The 22,073-nt window shown below is 38.1% G+C and overlaps 1 protein-coding gene across 6 annotated transcripts in view; it reads left to right on the forward strand.

Annotated features, from left to right (window-relative positions):
• NT5C2 (5'-nucleotidase, cytosolic II) overlaps window positions 1-22,073 on the forward strand; it is a 136,858-nt gene that overhangs the window by 101,453 nt on the left and 13,332 nt on the right. For all 6 annotated transcript variants that reach the window (XM_074233804.1, XM_074233803.1, XM_074233805.1 and 3 more), the window contains 12 exons: window positions 8,040-8,131; window positions 8,487-8,544; window positions 9,572-9,665; window positions 10,533-10,586; window positions 11,448-11,531; window positions 13,949-13,990; window positions 15,724-15,831; window positions 16,048-16,114; window positions 17,022-17,192; window positions 20,223-20,274; window positions 20,397-20,457; window positions 20,627-20,803. In XM_074233804.1, the coding sequence (XP_074089905.1) occupies window positions 8,040-8,131; window positions 8,487-8,544; window positions 9,572-9,665; window positions 10,533-10,586; window positions 11,448-11,531; window positions 13,949-13,990; window positions 15,724-15,831; window positions 16,048-16,114; window positions 17,022-17,192; window positions 20,223-20,274; window positions 20,397-20,457; window positions 20,627-20,803 (1,060 nt within the window). The remainder of the gene's footprint in view (window positions 1-8,039; window positions 8,132-8,486; window positions 8,545-9,571; window positions 9,666-10,532; window positions 10,587-11,447; window positions 11,532-13,948; window positions 13,991-15,723; window positions 15,832-16,047; window positions 16,115-17,021; window positions 17,193-20,222; window positions 20,275-20,396; window positions 20,458-20,626; window positions 20,804-22,073) is intronic.

Here is a 22,073-nt window from a genome sequence, read left to right on the forward strand (position 1 = left end):
AAAATGGTTAATTCTTTCTATAATTTGTTTTTTGGCCCACTCATTTTTTAAAATGAGGTTATTCAGTTTCCAATTTGCTCTGGGTCTATATTTCCTTGGCCCAGTATTGCATATGACTTTTATTGCATTGTGATCTGAGAAAGATGTATTCACTATTTCTGCCTTTCTGCAGTTGATCATTAGGTTTTTATGTCCTAGTACATGGTCAATTTTTGTATAAGTTCCATGTACTGCAGAGAAAAAGGTATATTCCTTTCTATCCCCATTCAGTTTCCTCCATAAGTCTACCATATCTAATTTTTTTAACAATCTATTTACCTCCCTAATTTCTTTCTTGTTTGTTTTATGATTTGATTTATCTAGATCTGATAGCCGGAGGTTGAGGTCTCCTACTAGTAGAGTTTTGCTGTCTATGTCTTCCTGTAATTCTTTCAGCTTCTCCTCTAAGAATTTGGGTGCTGTCCCACTGGGTGCATATACATTCAATATTGAAATGATGAACATCCTTTTTCAGGAGAAAAGATGGACTTTCAATGAAAAAGGGGACTTTCAAACTTTCCTATTGAAACAACCAGAGCTGAAGAGAAAGTTTGATCTCCAAGTACAGGACTCTGGTGAACCATAGAAAGGGTAGAAGAGAGGGACTAGCTATGAGGAACTTAATGATGTTGTACTGTTTGTATTCTTGCATGGGAAGAAGATATTTATAACTCATATGAACTTTCTCATTTAAAGAGCACTTAGAAGGAGCATATATAGACAGGACACAGGAATGAGTGGAATATAATGTAGTAAAAAGATGGAGTCAGTGGGTGATAAACGGAAAACGTACTGGGCGGAAGAGAAAGGAGAGGAAGAGAGAGTTAAGATATTTCACATAAAAGTCAAGAAAAAGCTTTTTCAATGGAGTGGAAGGGGGGAAGATGGGGGGGGGAATGAGTGAGACTTCATTCTCATTAGAAATGGCTCAGAGAGGAAATAACACACACTTAATAGGGTATAGAAATCTATCTTACCCAAGAGAAAAATGAGAAGGGATGGGATAAGGGGGAGGGGAGGGAATAGGGGATAGAAGAGAGGGAAGATTGTGGGAGAGGGTACTCAGATACAACATACTTTTGGAAAGGGACAGGATGAAAGGAAAGAGAGAGAGAGAGATAGCATAAATGAAAGTGGGGAGGAATAGAGTGGAGGGAAATACAGCTAATAATAGCAACTACAGGAAAAATATTGAAGCAACTTTTGTGGTGGACTTATGATAAAGAAGGCAACTCACTCCAGAGATAGAGCGATTGGAATATGAACATAGACTGAAGTATATTTTTTTCCCGTTTCTCACTATTCTTGAGGTTTCTCATCTTTTTTTGGGGGGGGGGGCTATGTTTACTCTTATAACAAAAGTATTGTAATAATATAAAATAAATAAACTATAAAATAAATATAAATAAAAAAGAATACAGTGACAAAATTATAGCAGAAAAACAACTTTGAAATACTTGAGAACTCTAAAATGGAATAACAAGCCATAAGTCAAGAAGACTAAAGATGGAACTTGTTACACACTTGTTGTTAGGAAGGTGATACACTTAAAATCAGAAAGAGACATATTTTTAGGGGTGGCTAAGGTGGCGCAGTGGATAAAGCACCACCGGCCCTGGAGTCAGGAGTACCTGAGTTCAAATCCAGACTCACGTGTGGCCTTGGAGCCACTTAACTCCATTTATCTTGCAAAAACCTAAAAAAAAAAAGACATATTTTTAGATATTGTTGATAAAAGAATTTGTTTGCTTTTTTATGTATTTTATTATTGTTATATAACATTGTATTAATAATATAAAATACAATAAATATAATTGTAAAATATTAAAAAAATAAAAATTTTCTCATTTTAACTAACAAATAATCTTATCTATGGTCCTAACATAGTGAAAGAAAGCCTGTTGTTGTTGTTGTTGTTTTTGCAAGGCAAACGGGGTTTAAGTGACTTGCCCAAGGCCACACAGCTAGGTAATTATTATGTGTCTGAGAACACAGCTAGGTAATTATTATGTGTCTGAGACCGGATTTGAACTCTGATACTCCTGACTTGAAAGAAAGTCTTTAAGGCTTCAGTGAATTAAATACTTTTTTATAGTCAGCAGATAATAAGCATACAAGAAAATCTTGTATTTCTTCTCCCTTGCATTTACTTCTGTTTTAAAGGTGTGATCTGCTTTAGAATATTGTTTGAGAACTCCTGCTGTTAACTTCATATTTTTTCATCAAGGATGTACTCAAAATGATTATAAATTATCATCAGTACTTTGTAGAGATGGGATTGTAGGCATGTTGATTAATAGTTTTCTAATCATTTATTATCCTTTCCTTTTTTACATTTCTTGAAAATAAGTTCTTTGATTCCTTTAGAATTATATTACCTCTAGAATCGGCCTTTCTCACATTTTTTTATGTTCCAGTTGTCTTCTCTTTCTGTGGTGCCATTTTCACTTCTTCATGCTTCTTTATACTTCACATCAAGGACAGGTTATTGTTAGAGGACAACAGAGTGTCTCTATTGTCAGTTTGTTGTAGATGTCTTGACAGATTTTTCCATTGCTTTGTTGACCTTTCAGTTTCTTCTTTAAAATCCCATGAAATAATCTTTCATAATTAGGTCTAACATCAAGCTTTTTTATGAAAGCTTTTTTTTTTCCCCTTTTTTTGGGAGGGGCTATTTTAGGTTAGGAAGAACCTACTGCTCATAATCACTCTTCCTGTTGTGGTAGAATTTGCAAATGAATTTATAGTTTAAATGTGACTCTTGGCTGCCATATATCTTCATTTAAACAAGGAGATAAAATGTTTATTGAATGAAATAATTTTAAGGTTTGTCAAATCCTTTTTATTGTGAGGATTGATTTATATCAATTAAATTTGCATAGTATAGTGATGATCTGTGCTGCTGTCTTTTCCTTTATCTGAGTCCCAGTTTGGGGGTGGAGGGGGCCATCAAGAGTTTGTTTAAGGGCAATTAAGTGGTGCAGTAGATAGAGGAGGACCTGAGTTCAAATTTGACCTCAGACATTTGATACTAGCTATATGACCTTGTACAAATTACTTAACCTCATTGCCTTACAAAAATAAAAAGATCAAAAAAAGTTTGTTTTAATCCTTATCTTCTCATTTTATTCTGTTCTAATTTATTCTTAAAATATTTATGATTTGATTGCTACATAGACAACTGATTTGAAAATGATGATCACATTGGTAACTATTGTTTCTTGTGGTAATAATTGTCCATTTCACTTTTTGTGATATTATTCTTCTATTGAGCACCTCTTGACTTTTTTTTAAAGAAAATACTTAGGAAATTGTGTAGTTTACCCTCTTTTTACCTCTCTTTAACCCTCTCCTTTATCATTGAGCTACATATTTTTCACTCTCTTCTTCTAGAACCCACCATTTTGGGAATAAGCCTGATTAAAGTTGGTTCCCTGATAATCTATTTTTGATGTGGGAACAAAATGAGTCATACAATTGTAAGTCATTTTCGAGTTAACAAAAGGGGATTTACTTAGCCATAGAAGGGTAATTCAACAAAGATGTGCTTTGAGGATACCTCAAATTGATACAACTGAATATAGTTCCTTTTCCATCAGTTAAATATCAGAGTCTCCCTGGAGTTATATATATATATTCTGGAGTATATTCAGGAGCTTTAGTTCCCAGAACCAATAAAGTCTTGAAGATGGTTTCCTACCTTTTAATTAGGAATCTAATTTGTATGGGCATAGGAGTTGGAATAGTGCTCCCAACTTCACTTTTCCATTGAAGTCACCAAGAATTAGAGCTTATATTGATTTAATTTGGATGATTAGGGTGCTTTATCAAGTCCTCTGTAGTTTTTCTAATTCTTCACTTTTTACAATGAGCATTGGACATGAATATAGTTGTCTTCCTAGTAGTCTTTTTTGCTTGAGCTTGTTACAAGCACTGAAATGCTAATGAAGTAGCTCATAAAATGATATTTCTTGTTGCCTTTGGATATGCAATTGAACAAATTCCTTAAACTCTTGGAATTTATATTTTTTTTGGTTTTATGAGTTGCTGTGGCCAAAGAATTCCACACCTAACTACCTTTTTATTCATGATTAGCTTTTTGGTATTTTATCAGACTGTTTGTCAGAAAGCAGATACAGTCTGTTGCTAAAGTCATACTTAAAACCAGAGCTTAAACTACCATAGCATGGTCTTTGAGACAATAAGACAGAAGAGTTAGTTTTTGGTGGTAGTTTCTTTCCTTAATTATTTATATCCTGGCTTCTAACTCTACCACTCTGTTGACAATCTCTTATCAAAAATTTGTGTTTGCTTATCTTGTGTTTGCTATCTTCCCTTAATATTCTTCAAGCTTAGAAACCCCTATTTTACAGGTTTTGAGGAAATTGAGGTAGAAGAGAAGTAATTTAAGATCACAAGTAGGAAATAGTCTTTAGTGGCCCAGGTGGACATTTTTACTTAGACAACCTGTTGTAACCTCAAATTCAGTATGTACAAATCTCAGTTCTTCATCTCTTCATCTTCATCCTTCCCATTACCATTCATAAACCTCCATTCTCCTAATCACTCAGTAAAAAACAGTTATTTCCTTGAGGCTTTAATAAATCTAAATTCACTTAAGCATTCAACAAACACTAAGCAATGGAGGTGTGTTAGGGGCTGGTTGTGTGTGGGAGCACTGTAAACTATCTTCACCTGTTCTTGAATATCAGAAAGTTGTTTTACTAAATGCCATGCGTCTGGGAGTGGATTAGGTACTGGGAAGGATATTTAAGCACTGGTATTTGGTTCAATAAATGGAGCACTTGGAGATCTTGATGGAGTACTTGTCATCCTTGTCTCCCATCCCTTCAGTGCTTGCCTGGGGAAGATTGAGGGAGTCTAGGAAAGGGACTCAACTTATTGGCATCTGAACTGGGACACAACAGAGGTGCACTCCCCAGAGTCAGCCTTTGGAAGGATATGACCCAAAGCTATACCAGGTGGGCAGAGGAAAAACTGGCTGCAAGCTACACTTTTGGAGGAAATGCCCACATCAGTGAAATCACAGATGCTTTGGAGGATAGAGTATTGAGTTTATGCCATGCATTTTAGTGGACATTGGGGAAGAGCCAAATTGAGAGCAACTTCTCCAGGAGCTACACTGATAGGGCATGATGAGATATGTAAGCGTTTTCATGCCAAATTAGACTTTCTCTTCTGCATTTGCTGTTGAAATAGTAATGGTACATAGAGTTTGGTTTTCAGCGATTCCTCTTCTTTTGCCCTGAAGCCTCAGTTGTTGATTAGTGAACAGCTGCAGTGAAATTTTCAATTGTCCTGTCTATCTGTAAGGCATAACTGGGAGATTGCATAGCAGAGTTGTCAGCACTAAGAAATTACAACTGCTAATGGATATGGTAGGAAGCTAAAATTAGTGTCATCAGTGGAAATGTTCTGGTCACTTTAGCTATTCTCCTTCAGTCTAAATATTCCTCCAGAAAAGGATTCTCTTCCTCACCATTCCTTCCTGGGGTCTTTCAGCAAGTGACAATAGAGTATGAAACTAAATTTAACTACTTAAAACTGACATGACTCTTGACCAATCCGTGATGAAGGGGCATTTAATAAGGACTTGGAAGCTTCATGTGAACTTAAAAAAATACAAAAACTTTTATTTTACCCTGGTTACATGTCAAGATAATTTTTAACATTCATCCCTCAGACAGTAAGATAAAGGTAGGGGGAAGAGAAAGCGCAGAAAAGTGCAGAAAGTGAAAAATATTAGTATTGCATGAACTTTTGAGAAATTGTAACCCTATAGATACATATACATAAGCATAAAGAATTTAGAAATTTTTTTTACATGATACAGTTAGGCATATCTGATTGAAGATTACATAGGAGATTAAGGATATGATTTCTCTCTCATTACACTCAATTTGGATTAATGTATACCATGGAAACAATGTAAAGACTGACAAATTGCCTTCTGTGGGGGGGGAAGTAAGATTAGGGGGAAAAAATGTAAAACTCAAAATAAATAAAATCTTTAATGGGAAAAAAAAGATTACATAAGAGATACCTAGAAAGATAGTCAATCTTTAGTGTAGTACCGATGATGATGATGATGATGATGATGATGATGATGATGATGATGATGATGATAATGATTTTTATATAGGTTTTCCTATACTAATTCATTTGATCTTAGAAAAAAAGGGTTAGGGTAGAATTAATCATTTTATTTCAAGAAAAACAAAAGTGATAGAGGAAGAGCTCTAGCTGGGTCAGGACAATGTGACAGTTTCTCTGCAACTGTTAGTACTTTGCTACCAAATCAATAACTGAATTAGAATCATGTACCATTTCTATTTCAATGGCAAATGCTATAGTGAAACTGCTCTTTGTTGAAATGTTTACTGTGTTTTTGTAGTGAGGCATAAAGAAGAGATTGTGTGTGGGTGAGTGTGACATAGATCCAGAAAAGTCAATTAACAGTTCTGTTTGTCTATGTCTTTCTTCCATTTTTGTATTTTAACCTTGAAACCACATTTTATTATGCCTGGGGATGGGGGTGTGGAGGAGGCTTAAAGGAGAGGTCAGTTTTAAATGAAGACTGTTCATCTGCCCTATTAATATCCAAGAACTTGCTCCTTGGGATTCTTTTTCAAAGAATTATTCGCTCTCCTTTCTGAATCAATAGGCAGAAAAGAGCTCCAGAGATTGACAATGATATTGTTATAAAGTTATTGTTATAGAGTTAACACTATGGAAATTAGAGTGATATGGTTTTTTGCTTGTTTGGATTTAGAGCCTTAATTATCTTCTCACTCACTTTTAATCAGTTCTTTCCCTTTATTGAGAGACAGTGTAGGCATAGGGAAGAGAGCCCTGAAGACCTCTGTCACCCACTAGCTGTGTGACCTTGGACAAGTCGTGTAACTTCTTGGTACTGTAGGCAACAAAGCAAATATCAACTGGTATCAGGAGTTGGAGTTTCTTCAATATCAGTGTTTGTTCCCCTACATCAATTAAGTTGGTCATAGTTCCTATCTCTGTGAATTAATTGTAAAGAAAAGCTATAAATCTAACTTGAGAGAACTAGATTTCATATTTATTCCCTGGATAATTCTGGAAAGTAAGTTTCTGCTTTGTTTTATAAATCATTAGTGTTACAAATTCCACATGGAAACAGAAATCTACCTTTTTTTTTTCAGTAGTTTTAATCCATTCTGGAGATAGGCATTTCTAACATGAATCATATGGTTGTCCTTGTTTCAACAATGAACTGAGCTCTGTAAAGCTTTCCTGTGATTCCAGTAATTGAGACAGTAGGGAATGCAAAATGTGAGTAGGATCTCACAGGTTTAGCAAATTGATATCCTTTTCTTTCTCTTCGCTACAATACAGATCTTCTTCTGAAATTCTTACCTGGTAAAACTGACTTAAAGTCACTCTGTGGAACTGAAGTATATATCTTATATTATTAGTCAATAATATTAGTCAATAATATCTTATATTATTAGTCAAATTTAAGACATTTTTGCCTTTCTCCTACTGCTTTTTAAATGGTAACTTTTTTGAGAGAATTTAGTTATTAGCTCCTGTAAAATTTAGCTTTGATTCCAAAATAGGTGATTAAAAGTGAATGGTAGGGGCGGCTAGGTTGTGTAGTGGATAAAGTACTGGCCTTGGAGTCAGGAGTACCTGGGTTCAAATCTGGTCTCAGACACTTAATAATTACCTAGCTGTGTGGCCTTGGGCAAGCCACTTAACCCCATTTGCCTTGCAAAAACCTAAAAAAACAAAACAAAAAAGTGAACTAAGATTCTAAATTCAGATAAGGATTATTTATAATATAAACCATGTCAATTATATTTCTGTAGTGTTAACAAGCTCTGAGTAGTGTAATTATATATTTATAATCTATCATAGATACCCATTTCCTTTGGTGTATATGGACCATATTTTACATTCTGACTACTGAATACCAATGAATATTTTCTTGCTCTTTGCAGACCTGAAACTCGGGAACAGTACCCAAATAAATTTATCCAGCGTGATGACACAGAGAGATTTTACATTCTTAACACCCTGTTCAACCTCCCAGGTAGCTCTGCCCTCTAATGACCCATGGTAGTGTGTGTGTCTCTCTTGTCTCTTTGCTCAGGGAAAGAATCAGATGGAGTGGGAGGTGGGGGCTGTATGAGAGAGAGACAGACAGACGGACAGACTTTCTCCTCCCTTTCCCTGAAGGCCACCATTTCACAGATTTTTTTAATATTTAATATTTGTGTGTGTAGACATGTGTCTTATGTATGTATATGTGTATGTATATATATGTATATGTATTTTTCTAAAATCAACCTGCTTATCATTTCTTACAATAGTCGCATCACACGAAATAGACTTTAATCAATTACTTTTCTTGTATCTTATGCATATATATATTTTTTTATTTTCAGAAACCTACCTGTTGGCCTGCTTAGTAGATTTTTTTACTAATTGTGCCAGATATTCCAGGTATGTAAAACTTACAGTTTTTGTTATTTTTCAATTTTTATTTAATGTATAGGGTTTTAGAGAACTGGCTATTGTAGGTTTTTTCTGCTTTTCTAAAGAGAATTTAGTGCTAGTGAGATGCCAGATTGCCAGCCCGAGAGATGGGACAGCACCAGGAGCTCCATGCAGGCTCTCACCTCCCACACGGCCCCCTTCTCCTTGCCAGTGGCTGCAGCCTTGTTTGGAAGGGACCACTTCTGATTGGCTTCTCCTGGAAATGAAGACGGCCAGCAGAGGTGCTAATTGTGACAACTGAGTGGGAGGTTTGTGTGATGGTCATCTGTCCAAGCAGATTTGCACTAAAACCCCCCAACTCATTTCACAGCAGCTACCTAGGAGCCTTTTGGTGATGGTAATTTAATTTCATTCCCAGGCCCAACAAGATTTGATCCAGGAGTTAATCCTATTTCTTCTTCACAGAGTCTGAAAAAATAGAAGGAAAAAAATGAGCTTCTTCAGTTATTCTCTCTGTTTAGGGAGAATTGTGTCATTTTGTTTCCTGATTATAGTAGCCATAGAAACCAATGTCTTCTTCCTCTCTATATCCTGTTTCCAGTTACTATGAGGCACTTAGTTCTGTGATTTAAGTGACTAAATTAGATTTTCAAATGGGCAGTAGTTTTGTTTTAGGGTCTAGGCCAGAAAAGGCAGGGTGGGAGGGGAGATTAAATTTTCAATTTTCAAAATGTTAAAGTAACTTGATTGGGGGTCTGTTTCTAAAAAGTGTTTTAAACAAAAATATCTAATATATTTATAATTTTGAACTTTTAGAGACCTTTTATTATTACATACTTGGTTGTTCATTCAAATTAATTGTACTCTAAAAATGTCCATTTCTGATGACTGGAATGGCTTACCTGAGGCAATAATAGTTTGGAATAAAGCCAATCCAACTCATGTGACATAATTTTTGCTTCCCCTAGTCTGATATTTAATGTTTATTTTTATTCACCTTTTTTTTCCTTTACACTGTCTTACCTTCCTGCAGCTGTGAGACAGGATTTAAAGATGGAGACCTCTTTATGTCCTTCCGGAGTATGTTTCAGGATGTGAGAGATGCTGTTGATTGGGTTCATTACAAGGTATCCTGTGGCTTTTCTGTGTTTCCTCTATTCTTTAACCCATTTTGTCTGATGTGAGATTAGCTCTTCTCCAGGTGTATGTAGGATATCTCCAAAATGAGAACCTTGCATTTGCCATTGATCAAAGGAGCACTGAATTATCTTTGTCTCTCCTTTAGTGATCAAATTACCTCCTCCTCCTTGCCTACTTCTTCTGTTCTCTTCCTCTCCTCCATTCTCCCCCCCCCCCATTTTCCTATCTTTTCTTTATTCAGAATGAATTAGGTACTGATTCAAACTTGTATTTATATTTTTTGCCCTTCACAGTTTGTGGGTAATGATAACCCATTAATTTTTGCCAGGTAGTTCACTTTATTTTCTCTTGCATAACTTAGTAAGTGAAGTTAAAATACTTAAATTAGTTGCACATTTCCTCTTTTAAAATAGAAGCACATTTTTGTGTGTGTGTAAAGGTAAGGAGGGTTTTTGTGTTTATTTGTACCTCAAAAATTTGATGAGAAACTTCAGAGTGTAAAGGATAACAAGTGTCAGAAGTGTCAGGAAGAACCAGCCTAAATCCTGCTTCAGATACATATTGATTCTGTGACCCTGGGTGAAGACTTCAGTTGGTCAGTGTACCAGACCAGCCTTTTAGACTACCACTTGTGAAGCTGGCAATGATCTGCTTTGGTAGAGGATTGATTGCTTCAGTGTAATTCTGTATTCTAATGATATCACAAGTCTATCCCCAAGACAGAAATATCAGGTACCTTTGTTTCACAATCCACATTTCATCTTATTTCTTCCTTATTGGGATTAATAGTGGGTGGGATTTTTCTTGTAATAAATGATTATGTTTTTCCTTATTTACTTTTGCCTTCCTTTCAGGGTTCCCTCAAGGAAAAGACAGTTGAAAATCTAGAGAAATATGTAGTCAAAGATGTAAGTAGAAATCACCTGAGAAATGCCTTATCAGTATATAGACAATGGAAAGGCATAATGACTGACTTTCAAAACCAAAATGCTAATGACTTTACTTATAATTAAATCTTCAAAGGGAAATGTTTCTTTGCTGGGGAATATAGTTATATATGAAGTATTTTTTTTTAGGGGTTTTTTGAAAGGCAAATGGGGTTAAGTGGCTTGCCCAAGGCCACACAGCTAGGTAATTATTAAGTGTCTGAGACTGGATTTGAACCCAGGTACTCCTGACTCCAAGGCTGGTGCTTTATCCACTAAGCCACCTAGACGCCCCGAAGTATTTTTTTTAAAGTCACTTTTGACTTAACCCCATTGTCTTACAAAAACCTAAAAAAAAGTCACTTTTGGCCAGAGAAAAGTCTTAATATTAATGGATCAGGTAGTTGTGGGCAAGAAAAAAATCAGGCTTCTGTTTATTTCTATAGCTACAGATTAGAACTAGAGTTTTGAAACATTCTTTATGTAATTTATAGTAAAAAGCCTGGGGGCAGCTAGGTGGCGCAGTGGATACAGCACAGGCTGTGGAGTCAGTACTTTGAGTTCAAATCTGACCTCAGACACTTAATAATTACCTAGCTGTGTGGCCTTGGGCAAGCCACTTAACCCCATTGCCTTGCCAAAAAAAAAAAAAAAGCCTGGAAGGCTTTAAATAAAAAGGTGTGGGCCAAGATTTAGAATACTTCTAAAGAAATTGCCTTACTGGCACTATCTACAAGCATAAGCAAGATAAAATTGAAATACCCTATTTCTAATGGCAAAAAGTTTGCTGCAGTATTTAAATAAGCAGACACTTAGAACTAATTATATCATGCTTTATTTCAGGGGAAGCTACCTTTGCTTCTTAGCCGAATGAAGGAAGTAGGAAAAGTATTTCTTGCTACAAACAGTGACTATAAATATACTGATGTAAGTGCTGTTTAAATGTGATATTGACTTATTTGTCTAAACAAAGAAATTCTGTTTCTGGGTTTTCATGATGAGAATTGCGACATTATTTAAGCAGAGGTATGTCTTGTTTGAAAATCAGGCCAGAGAGATTCTGAAATCATCAAATTTGCCCTTTCAGAACCTTCCTTGTTTTGACAATGCTTCTGTTGACAGTGTTACTTGAAATACTTTTATTTTGATTATTTTAAGCAATTATTCTATATAAATGTCTCTCTTCATACTCTGCAACATTTAGTTTGAATGTTGTTGGGTTTCCTGTTTTCTTTATACACGCAGACATTTCCACAACCCACTTGTAGGACATTTGATTATTGAATATAAAGATTTTTTCCAATGCCTAATATATTCAGAAAAGCTTTAATATGATTTTATTCTCCTTTTGTTTTTTTGGTGACAAAATGTATGTTTACTTATATTACTACCCAACAATAAAATACATTAGGCATAAGATTGTTGTAACTCTTTCCTTTCCTCCTTTTATATAGTATTATTATTTTTTTTTGAAAATTGATTCTTTGAAGAAAGTGCTCCTTCCTGTGATCTCATGATAAAGTATTTCACACCTGAACCATTTAGTTCTACTTTATAATAAGGCCTGAATACTTGTACTTTAACCTTTGCCAGTCATTCTTCACATGTACTTTTGCATAAATTGATGTAAAATCATACTTGTTAGTAGAACAACTCCCAGGTGTGCCCTACTGACCAAAAACTAGTATAAATAAGAATTTAGACTTAGCCTGGTTACTGTCTGTGGGAGAAAGTCTTCATCAGCTTTTGATATGGGAAATAAGGTGTATTTTAGAGACCCAGAGCAAACTGGGATAAGAGAGAAAGTCAAGGACCAAGTGGTCACTGCCCTTGTCAAAGAATCTTTATCCTCCAGTTCTTTGGTATTCTCTGTACCCTGGATCTCTGGCAGTTCCCAGTCCAGGTCAGTACACTGATTCTCTCTAGGGTCATACACAACTATAATCCTGGGATATACAGAAGAGACACTCAAAGAAAGATATCCAGGAAGCCCAGGACCAAATGAGATGGAATATTACCTGGTTCTTTTTTTCCCTCCTCCTTTTCAAGATATTTGCAGTTGAAGCACAAACTAGGAAGTCTCAGCTCTCCCTGCTTTTAATTACAGGTTATAGGCAGGTTGGAAATGGAATGGAGGCTGGTGGTGCCCTACAGCTTAGCCTCGCTGATTTTAGAGAGAGCATTCTTTCTTTGGAAATGCCTTTGACCTGACTGCCTTAGGTGTAGCCCTTCTATCATCTCCATCAACCCTCTGACACAGATATCCTTTTTTTTTTTTTGGCAAGGCAGTAGGGTTAAGTGATTTTTACACAAGCTTCACACAGCTAGGTAATTATTAAGTGTCTGAAGCCAGATTTGAACTTAGGTCCTCCTGACTTCAGGGTTGTGCTCGATCCATTGTGCCACCTAGCTCTCCCCAACACAGATAATTGTGTTTTTTTTATTAAAGATTTTATTTATTTTGAGTTTTACAATTTTTCCCCCAATCTTACTTCCCCCCCACCAAGGAAAGCAATCTGTCAGTCTTTACTTTGTTTCCATGTTGTACATTGATTCAAATTGAGTGTGATGAGAGAGAAATCTTACCCTTAAGGAAGAAACATAAAGTATAAGAGATAGCAAGATCAGACAATAAGATAGCAAGTTTCTTTTCTAAATGAAAGGAAATAGTCCTTGGACTTTGTTCAAACTCCACAGTTCTTTATCTGGATACAGATGGCATTCTCCATTGCAGACAGCCCAAAATTGCCCCTGATTAACACAGATATTCTTAAGGAAACAGAAAAGATTAGAAGGTGTTCTATAGGCTGTCACTAATCCAGGCCTTTTGATGTTTTCTGTGTCTCCAACCTTAGCTCATAACACAAAGCAATACAAATGTTGATATACAAGAAGAACCCCCCCCCCCCCCCCCGATAAACTAGACTCTCAGAAAAGCATTATTCTGTCACAAAGTATAACCTTTCTTTGCTTTCCTCCTTTCAAGCTCTGCAACAAGAACATAATGGCCATTCTGTAGCAAATTATGACCAGAGATTCTGGCTCTCGTTACAGTTTTGGTGTGGGAGAGAGGCTGCCTTCATTAGGGCTCTTTGGCAGCAGCTCTTTCTGGCTCCCAGCTCAACTTACTTGCCTCCATGTTTGTGGTAGAAGCATATTGAAATGATGTTTTTCCTTCTGACCCCAATTGTCACTTTCAGGAAAAAGGCAGGAGGGTAGCAGTGGGAGAGGAAAATAATGAATCTTTTCTTTAAAAAATGTTCTTAGTTTTATGAAGAATGTGCATGACCTCTTGTAGAATTTATTGAGAGAAGTTACTTGAATCTTGTTTGTTTGTCTTCCAGAAAATCATGACTTACTTATTTGATTTCCCACATGGCCCTAAGGTACTGTATATAACTCAAATAAGTCATTACTTTCAAAATGATGAATGTGTTCCAGCAACTCTAAAAAAGTAGGGCAGAGAATCAGGCCTATCTAGAGAAGATAGTGGATCTGAGATTCTCCCCAGTTTAAATTCATTCTTTCTCATGGTTCATATTGGGAGCAACAATAAGGGATAATAGCATTGGGCTTCCCATAGACTTCCAAGTGACTTTGAGGAAGCTGGGATGGATTCTTTTGTTTTTAGTTCTTGGTAGAAATAAAAAGGATTTTAAAAATTGCAGATAGATATTTGATCTATTTGCTTGTAGAAATAGAGGAAATGGTATACTAGGTCATCTTAACTGTTAGTAGCTACTCTTATCTAACATACTCACTTGCTGGAACATTTGACAGAATCCTTATTCCTGATACTTAGCTCTTCTTAGTTTTAAGGAATTTAGACTTCTTGAGTATTTTGTGGATCCTTAGTAGCCATATGTCTAGAGGCCTATTACAAAACCTCTTTGTAGCCTCAGTCTCTTGATCTGTAAATAATTACTCACCTTGTTTGTGCTAGTGCTTTGTAGGTTTTAAAATGCTATATTTTACTGGACCTGGATTATTTAGTGGCAGCAGGATAGCAGACATTATAAAATGTGACATACTACTTAGCCCAAGAATCCTGCTAATATGCCCCCTTCTGGATCAGTATGAGATAAAGAGAAGTTCTACACCTCTTTTGAAGAATTCATCCTACATTATTGTTCTGTTCAGTTTGTTCACATCAGTGTTCACATCTGCATTTTAGAGTCAAATTCTCTAGCTTAGCCATTGATCTATCTCCCTGACTCAGAAAATACATTTCAGTCTGTGACTCCTGTCTATCCTGAACTGCCAAGAGCTGCCGGTGTGGTGGCTGTCAAATTGGTCATCCTGTCACACCTCCCCAGAAGCACTTTCCACTTGTCCCTGCTTACACATGAATGTAGAGCACTGTTCGCCAGGGGTGCAGAATCCCTTGGTTCAGAGCATTGCATCAGCCAGGCTTTGGCTACTGTTGCTCTCCTGGCTCTGATGTAGTTCTGTGGTGGTCAGGGCCTGGCTCCTTCTGAGTAGGACTCATAGCTGGATACCTGTGCCCCCTTATATTCACTCTGAGATGTCACAAATGTGTCCAGATTTTGTTTTATTGACTCAAAACCAGTTTCAGTACCTCCCAAACATAACCAGGGCTTAGATCTCAATGTGTGCCAAAGAGTATTATCCTTCGCATTCAGAAAACAATTACTAGACACATTCTGATTCTTCTCCCATGTGACTGTCTTCCTTCCATGAGATATCCACCTTAAAAACCAGATTCCATTCACAAATGATTATTTCAGTGGTAGTAATACATTTAGAGATAGTACTTTAAGTACTTTTACTTGCCAAACACTTGCCTATATTATCTCATTTAAGTAGAAGAAAGGCTCATAATTTAAAGATTTGAGCATCTTTTAGTTGCTCCTAGAATAAATGCAAGATTTCTCATGAAGGCATGATTGATTCAAGTGCCCCCTCTGGGTGGTTTTCCTGATTGCCCAGGCATCAGAGTGTTCACTTTAGATTATTTGCGTCTCTGATGTATTCCCTCCAGGAAAATGGAAGCCCCTGAAGGGTAGGAACTAGAGGGTTAATAAATGGTTGTTCAATTGAAATTTATTGAGTGAGAACCATCTAAGATCTTTACTTCTAATGATTGTTTCTTCTCCAGCCAGGAAGTTCACATCGACCATGGCAGTCTTATTTTGATTTAATCCTTGTGGATGCACGAAAACCTCTGTTTTTTGGAGAAGGCACAGTCCTGAGGCAGGTGGATACTGTAAGTCCAAGGAAGAGAATGTGTCTGATGCATCTCTGTCCTCACACATGCCATGTCTAAGAGCACTGTGGGAAGTAAACTACATAGTGATCAGAGTGAGAATGGGCATGAGCTTGAGAGTCTGTAAAGATCTCAGAAGAGGATGGGGAACGGGTGGGGGGAGGTTGAAGTAGAAGACATTCAGAAAAGATTCATCAAGGTTTTGTTTTCACACAGAAAACTGGCAAGCTAAAGATTGGTACCTATACAGGCCCCCTCCAGCATGGAATTGTCTATTCAGGAGGTAGGTCATGTATTTTCCTTTGGTTTACTATATTTTTTTTTTTGCAAGGCAATGGGGTTAAGTGGCTTGCCCAAGGCCACACAGCTAGGTAATTATGAAGTGTCTGAGACTGGATTTGAACCCAGGTACTCCTGACTCCAAGGCCGGTGCTTTATCCACTGCGCCACCCAGCCACCCCTCTTTGGTTTACTATAAAACGCTTTGCTGAAATCCCATCATGAACATATCTAGTGTGCTCTTTGTTTATGGCACTAGAAATTCCAATTCTCGTTCATTGGGTGGACATGTGCAGCAGTTGGCCCCCACTATGATTTATACATTTCCTATAAAGAATGAGGTAGAAGGGCCTGTGAAGCTAATTGACCCAGTCTCAGGCTCCTGGCAGTGGGCCTCTCTGGATCACAGACCTGCACTTTCTTGAATCTAATTCACAATTCAGTAGCTCCCTGTTGAGTACTCAGTGTGAGTCCATATTCACCTTGTGCTTCTCATGGGAATGGCAGAGATGTTGGTGCTGCTTTTCAGGCCTCTCCCAAGGAGTCATGGATACATGAGCAAGGGAGGACCTGGTTATGAGCCACTCTTACTGTTAGCCAAGAATCATTAGTGTCTACATTCATTGTTGCTTAGTGGATTGTGGTCATTCAGGTAGTTTTAAGACCATTAGAAGGCAATGAGCTTGCTCAGGCACATCCATCCCAGGTCTTCCACTCTGAGAAATGATGCTGTTTATTTTGGAAAAGTGAAGCTCCCTGCTCCATCTTCCCCTCAATTGATGATTACCTGTCATGCCTGTTGTTTCAGCACAGGGATAGGTAGACTTGACATAGCTAAAGTCTTGGCTTGGACAGGAGAACATTTTATTTTGTCCCTCATGATTCTTTCCTAATGTTTCCTTGCTTGTCAGGTTCATCTGATACAATCTGTGACCTACTGGGGGCCAAGGGCAAGGATATTCTGTATATTGGAGACCACATTTTTGGGGATATCTTGAAATCAAAGAAACGACAAGGGTGGCGGACTTTCCTTGTGATCCCCGAATTGGCCCAGGAGCTGCACGTCTGGACTGACAAAAGTTGTAAGAAGTCATTCCTTATCCTTCTGGTTTTCTGTACAACTGGTTCTGCCTTAGTGTGCTAAGGGATTGGCTGTGGGACGATTCATAGTTGTATGTGGGGGAAGTTTGTGTTGTTAGTCACTTTGGTCAGATGCCCTGCTGTCTGCCTTTTCTTCTTGTGAGGAAGCTGGAAGATGACACTTTGAAGCCTAGACTTGGGTTAGCCTGACTCATGTTAAGTGAGCAGCTTTATTAATATGCTTTTCTTAGAAACTTGAGTTTTAACACTCTTCCATATAGATTTGTATTATGAAATCCCAGTTGCTCTCTGATGTTGATAATAAGCACTTATGTTTATGAAAAGACTAGTGGACTTTGAACCACACAGATTCTGTATTCTAATCCTGCTTTTGATGCTTAGCCAAAGTGTGACTCTTAGTAACACCTGGAGGAATCAAGATCAGGGAGCAGCTAAGTTGGGAGATGAAGGAAGTTGTGCAGGACAGTGGTTTGTCCCAGTCTGGGACAGGATCAAGCTTGGGAAATAACTAATAGGATAGTTTGGGTAGAGTTTAGTTGGTGAAGATGACTCTTAGAAATTAAGGTCTAGGTTTGGAGGGATTTAAATGCTAGGGTAAAGAGCTTGTATTGTGTCCTGTAGGCAAAAGGTGGGTTAATGTGATCAGATCTGTGCCTTGAGAAGCTTATTTTGGCAGGTGGAGGATAGATCAGAGAGGGTAGGAGGATTAGAAAGCTATTAGGAGGGAGAGTATTGTAGGCAGGAGAAAGGGGCAAAGGCCCTGACTGAGAGGGGATGACTATGGAAGAGTGTGAGCAGAGCCTCAAAGGTCAGTCTGGAGTAGATTTGGAATCATCTGTATGCAGATAACACCTGAATTCTGGGAAATTGTGGAGCTTTTCAGCCAGAGACTAACAAGGAATGGTCAGACTGGATAAGAACCAGGAGAGAACATCAGCATGGAGCAAAGTGGAGAGAGGACCCACAGCCCCATTAGCTGCTAAAGAGATGAAGCAGGAGGAAGGCAGGGGAAGAAGCCCAGGAGGTAGTCATTCTGAGCAGTGCAGTCCACAGGCAAAGATAGAAGCCAGACTGCACAAGAATAAGAAGTGAAGAGGTAGTGAGAATATCAAGTAGAGCTATTTCTTTCTAAAAATTTGTCAGGGGAAGGAAAGAGAGATATTAGAAAGAAAGCCCCTTGAGGGCCTACTGAGGATTTTTTTAAGGATAAAGTCGATCTAAATATGCTTGCAGGTCAGGGAAGGGACCAGTAGGGAGGAAGGAAGAATGGAATCAAATGCACAGGTATAAAATAAGAGGATGGATAAAACCTCTCGAGGTTTTTAGATAAAGTGAGAGAGGTTTGTAACTGACTTAACTTCTCTTCAGTAAAATAGGAGATGAGAGTTATCTACTTAAGTGGTGGTAGGGTGTAGAAGAGATATTGGGGACTTGAAAGAAGAGAAGACTTGGAACAACTACTGAAGTGTCTGGGATAGAGTCAGTTAATGGCAGATGTGTTTTATCGTTCAGGGTGTCAAAGGACCTGAGGGTGGAGGGCAGTCTGTAGTTGAACTGACCAACTCCAAGGACCAAGACTACAGAGAGAGAGAAGTCAGGTGTTCTGACCTGGGACACCGGAGGCTGGGGGTACTGGATGCTGTGGATAGAAGGGAGACAAGTGTCAGGTTTGAGGCAGTGGAGGACCTGGAGATGGAAAGACAGAATATTGTGATCAGAGAGGAAAATGTCAAAATCATAGAGGTAACCCAGTTAAGAATGAAGGTAAGGTTAGAGGAGGAGTTGGAAAATTATGGCCTCCTGTTTTTATAGGGCCTGCCGAATGGCTAAGAATATAGTGGGTGATTTGTTTTTTCACATTTTTAAGTAAGTTTTTTTTATAGTATTTTAAAATGAAAGCTCAAGGGGCCTAAAAAAACAGGCTGTCAAAAGTAGTTTGCTGACCCTTGATGTAGATTATAACCATCCCTGTGGGTGACCAAGGGTTTATCTTTAAGTGGCTGATGGCACAGTGACTAGTGTGCTATATATAGTGTTGGGCCTAGAGTCAGGAAGTCCTGGCATCATTCATCCTCACTTACTAGCTGAGTGACCCTGAGAAAGTCATTTCACCTGTTTGATTCAGTTTCCTCATCTGTGAAGTAGAGGTACTCATAGAACTTATACTTCCTAGGGCTGTTGTGAGGATCAAATGACATAATAATTGTCAAACACTTTGCAACCTTACAGCATTTCATAAATGCTAGCTAGTAAGTAGTAGTAATGGTATTGGTAGTAGCAGCAGCAGCAGTAGTGGTATATGGCAGAGGTATGGTTAGACAGTGACCTGGGGGAATGATGTAGATCATGGATTGATATGGATGGATAGAATGGATCCTAAAAGATTAGAGTAATAGGAGAAGTCAGAATGTCTGGAATTAGGACTTGAGAAGCTCCTGAGACATGGATATCCAGTCAGTGGTAGAGAAAGGCAGAAATTGATGCACCATCTTCCCAAGAGCCAGAGAGATTGAGCAGGTAGTTGGAGATGCAGTGCTATAACTTCGAGGCAAGGATAATGGAAGGAATGTAGGTTGATGAATTAAATGCATAAAGGGGGTAACAGAAACCATGAGAATAGCTGGAGTCATCAAGGGGGAATGAGGGTCAACAAGAAGATAGGGAAGGATCAAGCACAGGACCTTGGAATCTATTCAGGAATAAGGGAAGAAGAACTAATGAAAAAGAGCTAGGAGAGATAAATCAGGAGCAACTGAGGGAGACCAAGGAGGGAGAGAGAGAAGGGGGCTTCAGGGCTGCTAATGCAGCAGGAAGAGTAAGGAAGATGGTCATCTGTCTAGAAGCCTCTTGGCAGAGGATGAGAGCCACCACGTTGCATGTCAGCCCCAGGCTTTGTTTTTTGTTCATTCCTGTACTTCATCTCAGTTTTAGCAGCAGCTGGAAAATTGATGCTTCTTTTCTGTGTAAATGATTTAAAACATTTTCCTTTTCTATTCCAAACTCTACTCTAGCACTTTTTGAGGAATTGCAGAGCTTGGATATATTTTTGGCAGAACTCTATAAGTGAGTATACTTCCTTATTTCTTAAGAATTTTTTCCCCTTAAGAAAATCCCCCTTGACAGTTTGAAACTAATTTAAAGGAATGTGCATCTAAAGATTTCTGTTGAATTTTATTTTCCCTTAGGCACCTTGACAGCAGCAGTAATGAGCGCCCAGATATCAGTTCCATTCAGAGACGAATTAAGGTATGGGGAGGGGGCAGAGGGTGCATGGTGGGGGAGTTCAGAAACAATACTATCACTGTCTTTGATGGATTGAGCAAAATGATTATCATTTTTTAAAAGTAAATTGATTTCCTGTTTTCATATTTTATTAACATAGCGACTAAAAATGAATCTTGTCTTTTGCTTTTAGAAAGTAACTCATGACATGGACATGTGCTATGGGATGATGGGAAGTCTTTTCCGCAGTGGCTCGAGGCAGACACTCTTTGCCAGTCAAGTTATGCGTTATGCAGACCTCTACGCTGCCTCTTTTATCAACCTCCTGTATTATCCATTTAGTTATCTCTTCAGAGCTGCTCATGTCCTGGTAAGTTCATGTTGGTTGCTCAACATACTAAAGTTTTATGATCAATGACTGGCTACCAGTTTTGTTGGATTGAACAGCAAACCTAAAAGTCTGGATTTTAGAACTGAAGGGGGACCCTTAGAGATCATTTAATTGTAACACAGTATTTTCAAGTGAGGGAACTGAGACTCAGGTTATGTTACTTGTCCAAAGTCACGCAGCTGAGAAGTCATAGAACATAAGACTAGAGCTAGGTTTCTTCATGACAACACTTCTGCCTGTTCAGGTTTTCTTAACAGAGGAGGATGTTTCTTATTTTTTTCCTTGGTCCGTACTTAATGAGTTGCTTAGTAGACTAGAGGAGTATGCAGTGACCCTGGACTGTATCTAAGGTGTAGTTCTTTGGGCCCTGGGGAGGTGCTGAGCAGATCTCTGTCTGGGATGAGGATGAGGGATCTAAAATCTTATCATGTCCTGTCCACCTCTCAGAATGCCTCATAAGCTAGGACAATGAGCAGCTCTTGCAGAACAAGGTCTTCTTTATGAGCTGTATTTGGAATTGGAATAAGAGAAGCTTGCCGTGCTTCAGGACTGGCTCCATTCCAGAGGTCCTACATACAGTAGGGGAGGGAGAGCCTTTTTTATTGTAGTAATGCTTATGGTGGGGAGGCATATTTCTACCAGAAACAAGGAATAAAGTGTCATTGTAGATTATAAAAATTGGTTTCAAGTGTTTTTACATTTGTGTGAATTTTGTTTAAAACTCATAAAGGGCACTGAGGGAGAAAGCAGGATTGAAGTTCTCCAGAGAATATTCTCTTACCATGTGCAATGCTGCCACCACAATGTAATGAGTAAAACACTAGACCTGGAGTTAAGGAGATAACGGGGATAATAAAATATTTACATTTCAGGTGTTTGTTGTGAAAGTAACATTGGCAGGGGGTGGCTAGGTGACACAGTGGATAAAGCACCGGCCCTGGAGTCAGGAGTGCCTGGGTTCAAATCTGGTCTCAGACACTTAATAATTACCTAGCTGTGTGGCCTTGGGCAAGCCACTTAACCCCATTGACTTGCAAAAACCTTGAAAAAAATAGTTAGCAGTCCTTATTCATGTAAAGCAAGGGAAATCTAGGGAAGGCAGGTGAGCACAGAAGGTTCCAGCCATTGAAGAGTGATGAGGAAGGTGTTAGGGAGCCTTGTGTTCTCTTCCAGTTCTAGCCACCAGAGAGAGCCTGGGTCTGTGAATCTTAGATGAGAAAAGTAAGTTTGAGCCCTAAAGATGACTAAG

The sequence above is a fragment of the Macrotis lagotis genome, chromosome 4 (assembly GCF_037893015.1).
Source record: "Macrotis lagotis isolate mMagLag1 chromosome 4, bilby.v1.9.chrom.fasta, whole genome shotgun sequence".
Lineage (NCBI taxonomy): Eukaryota > Metazoa > Chordata > Mammalia > Peramelemorphia > Peramelidae > Macrotis > Macrotis lagotis.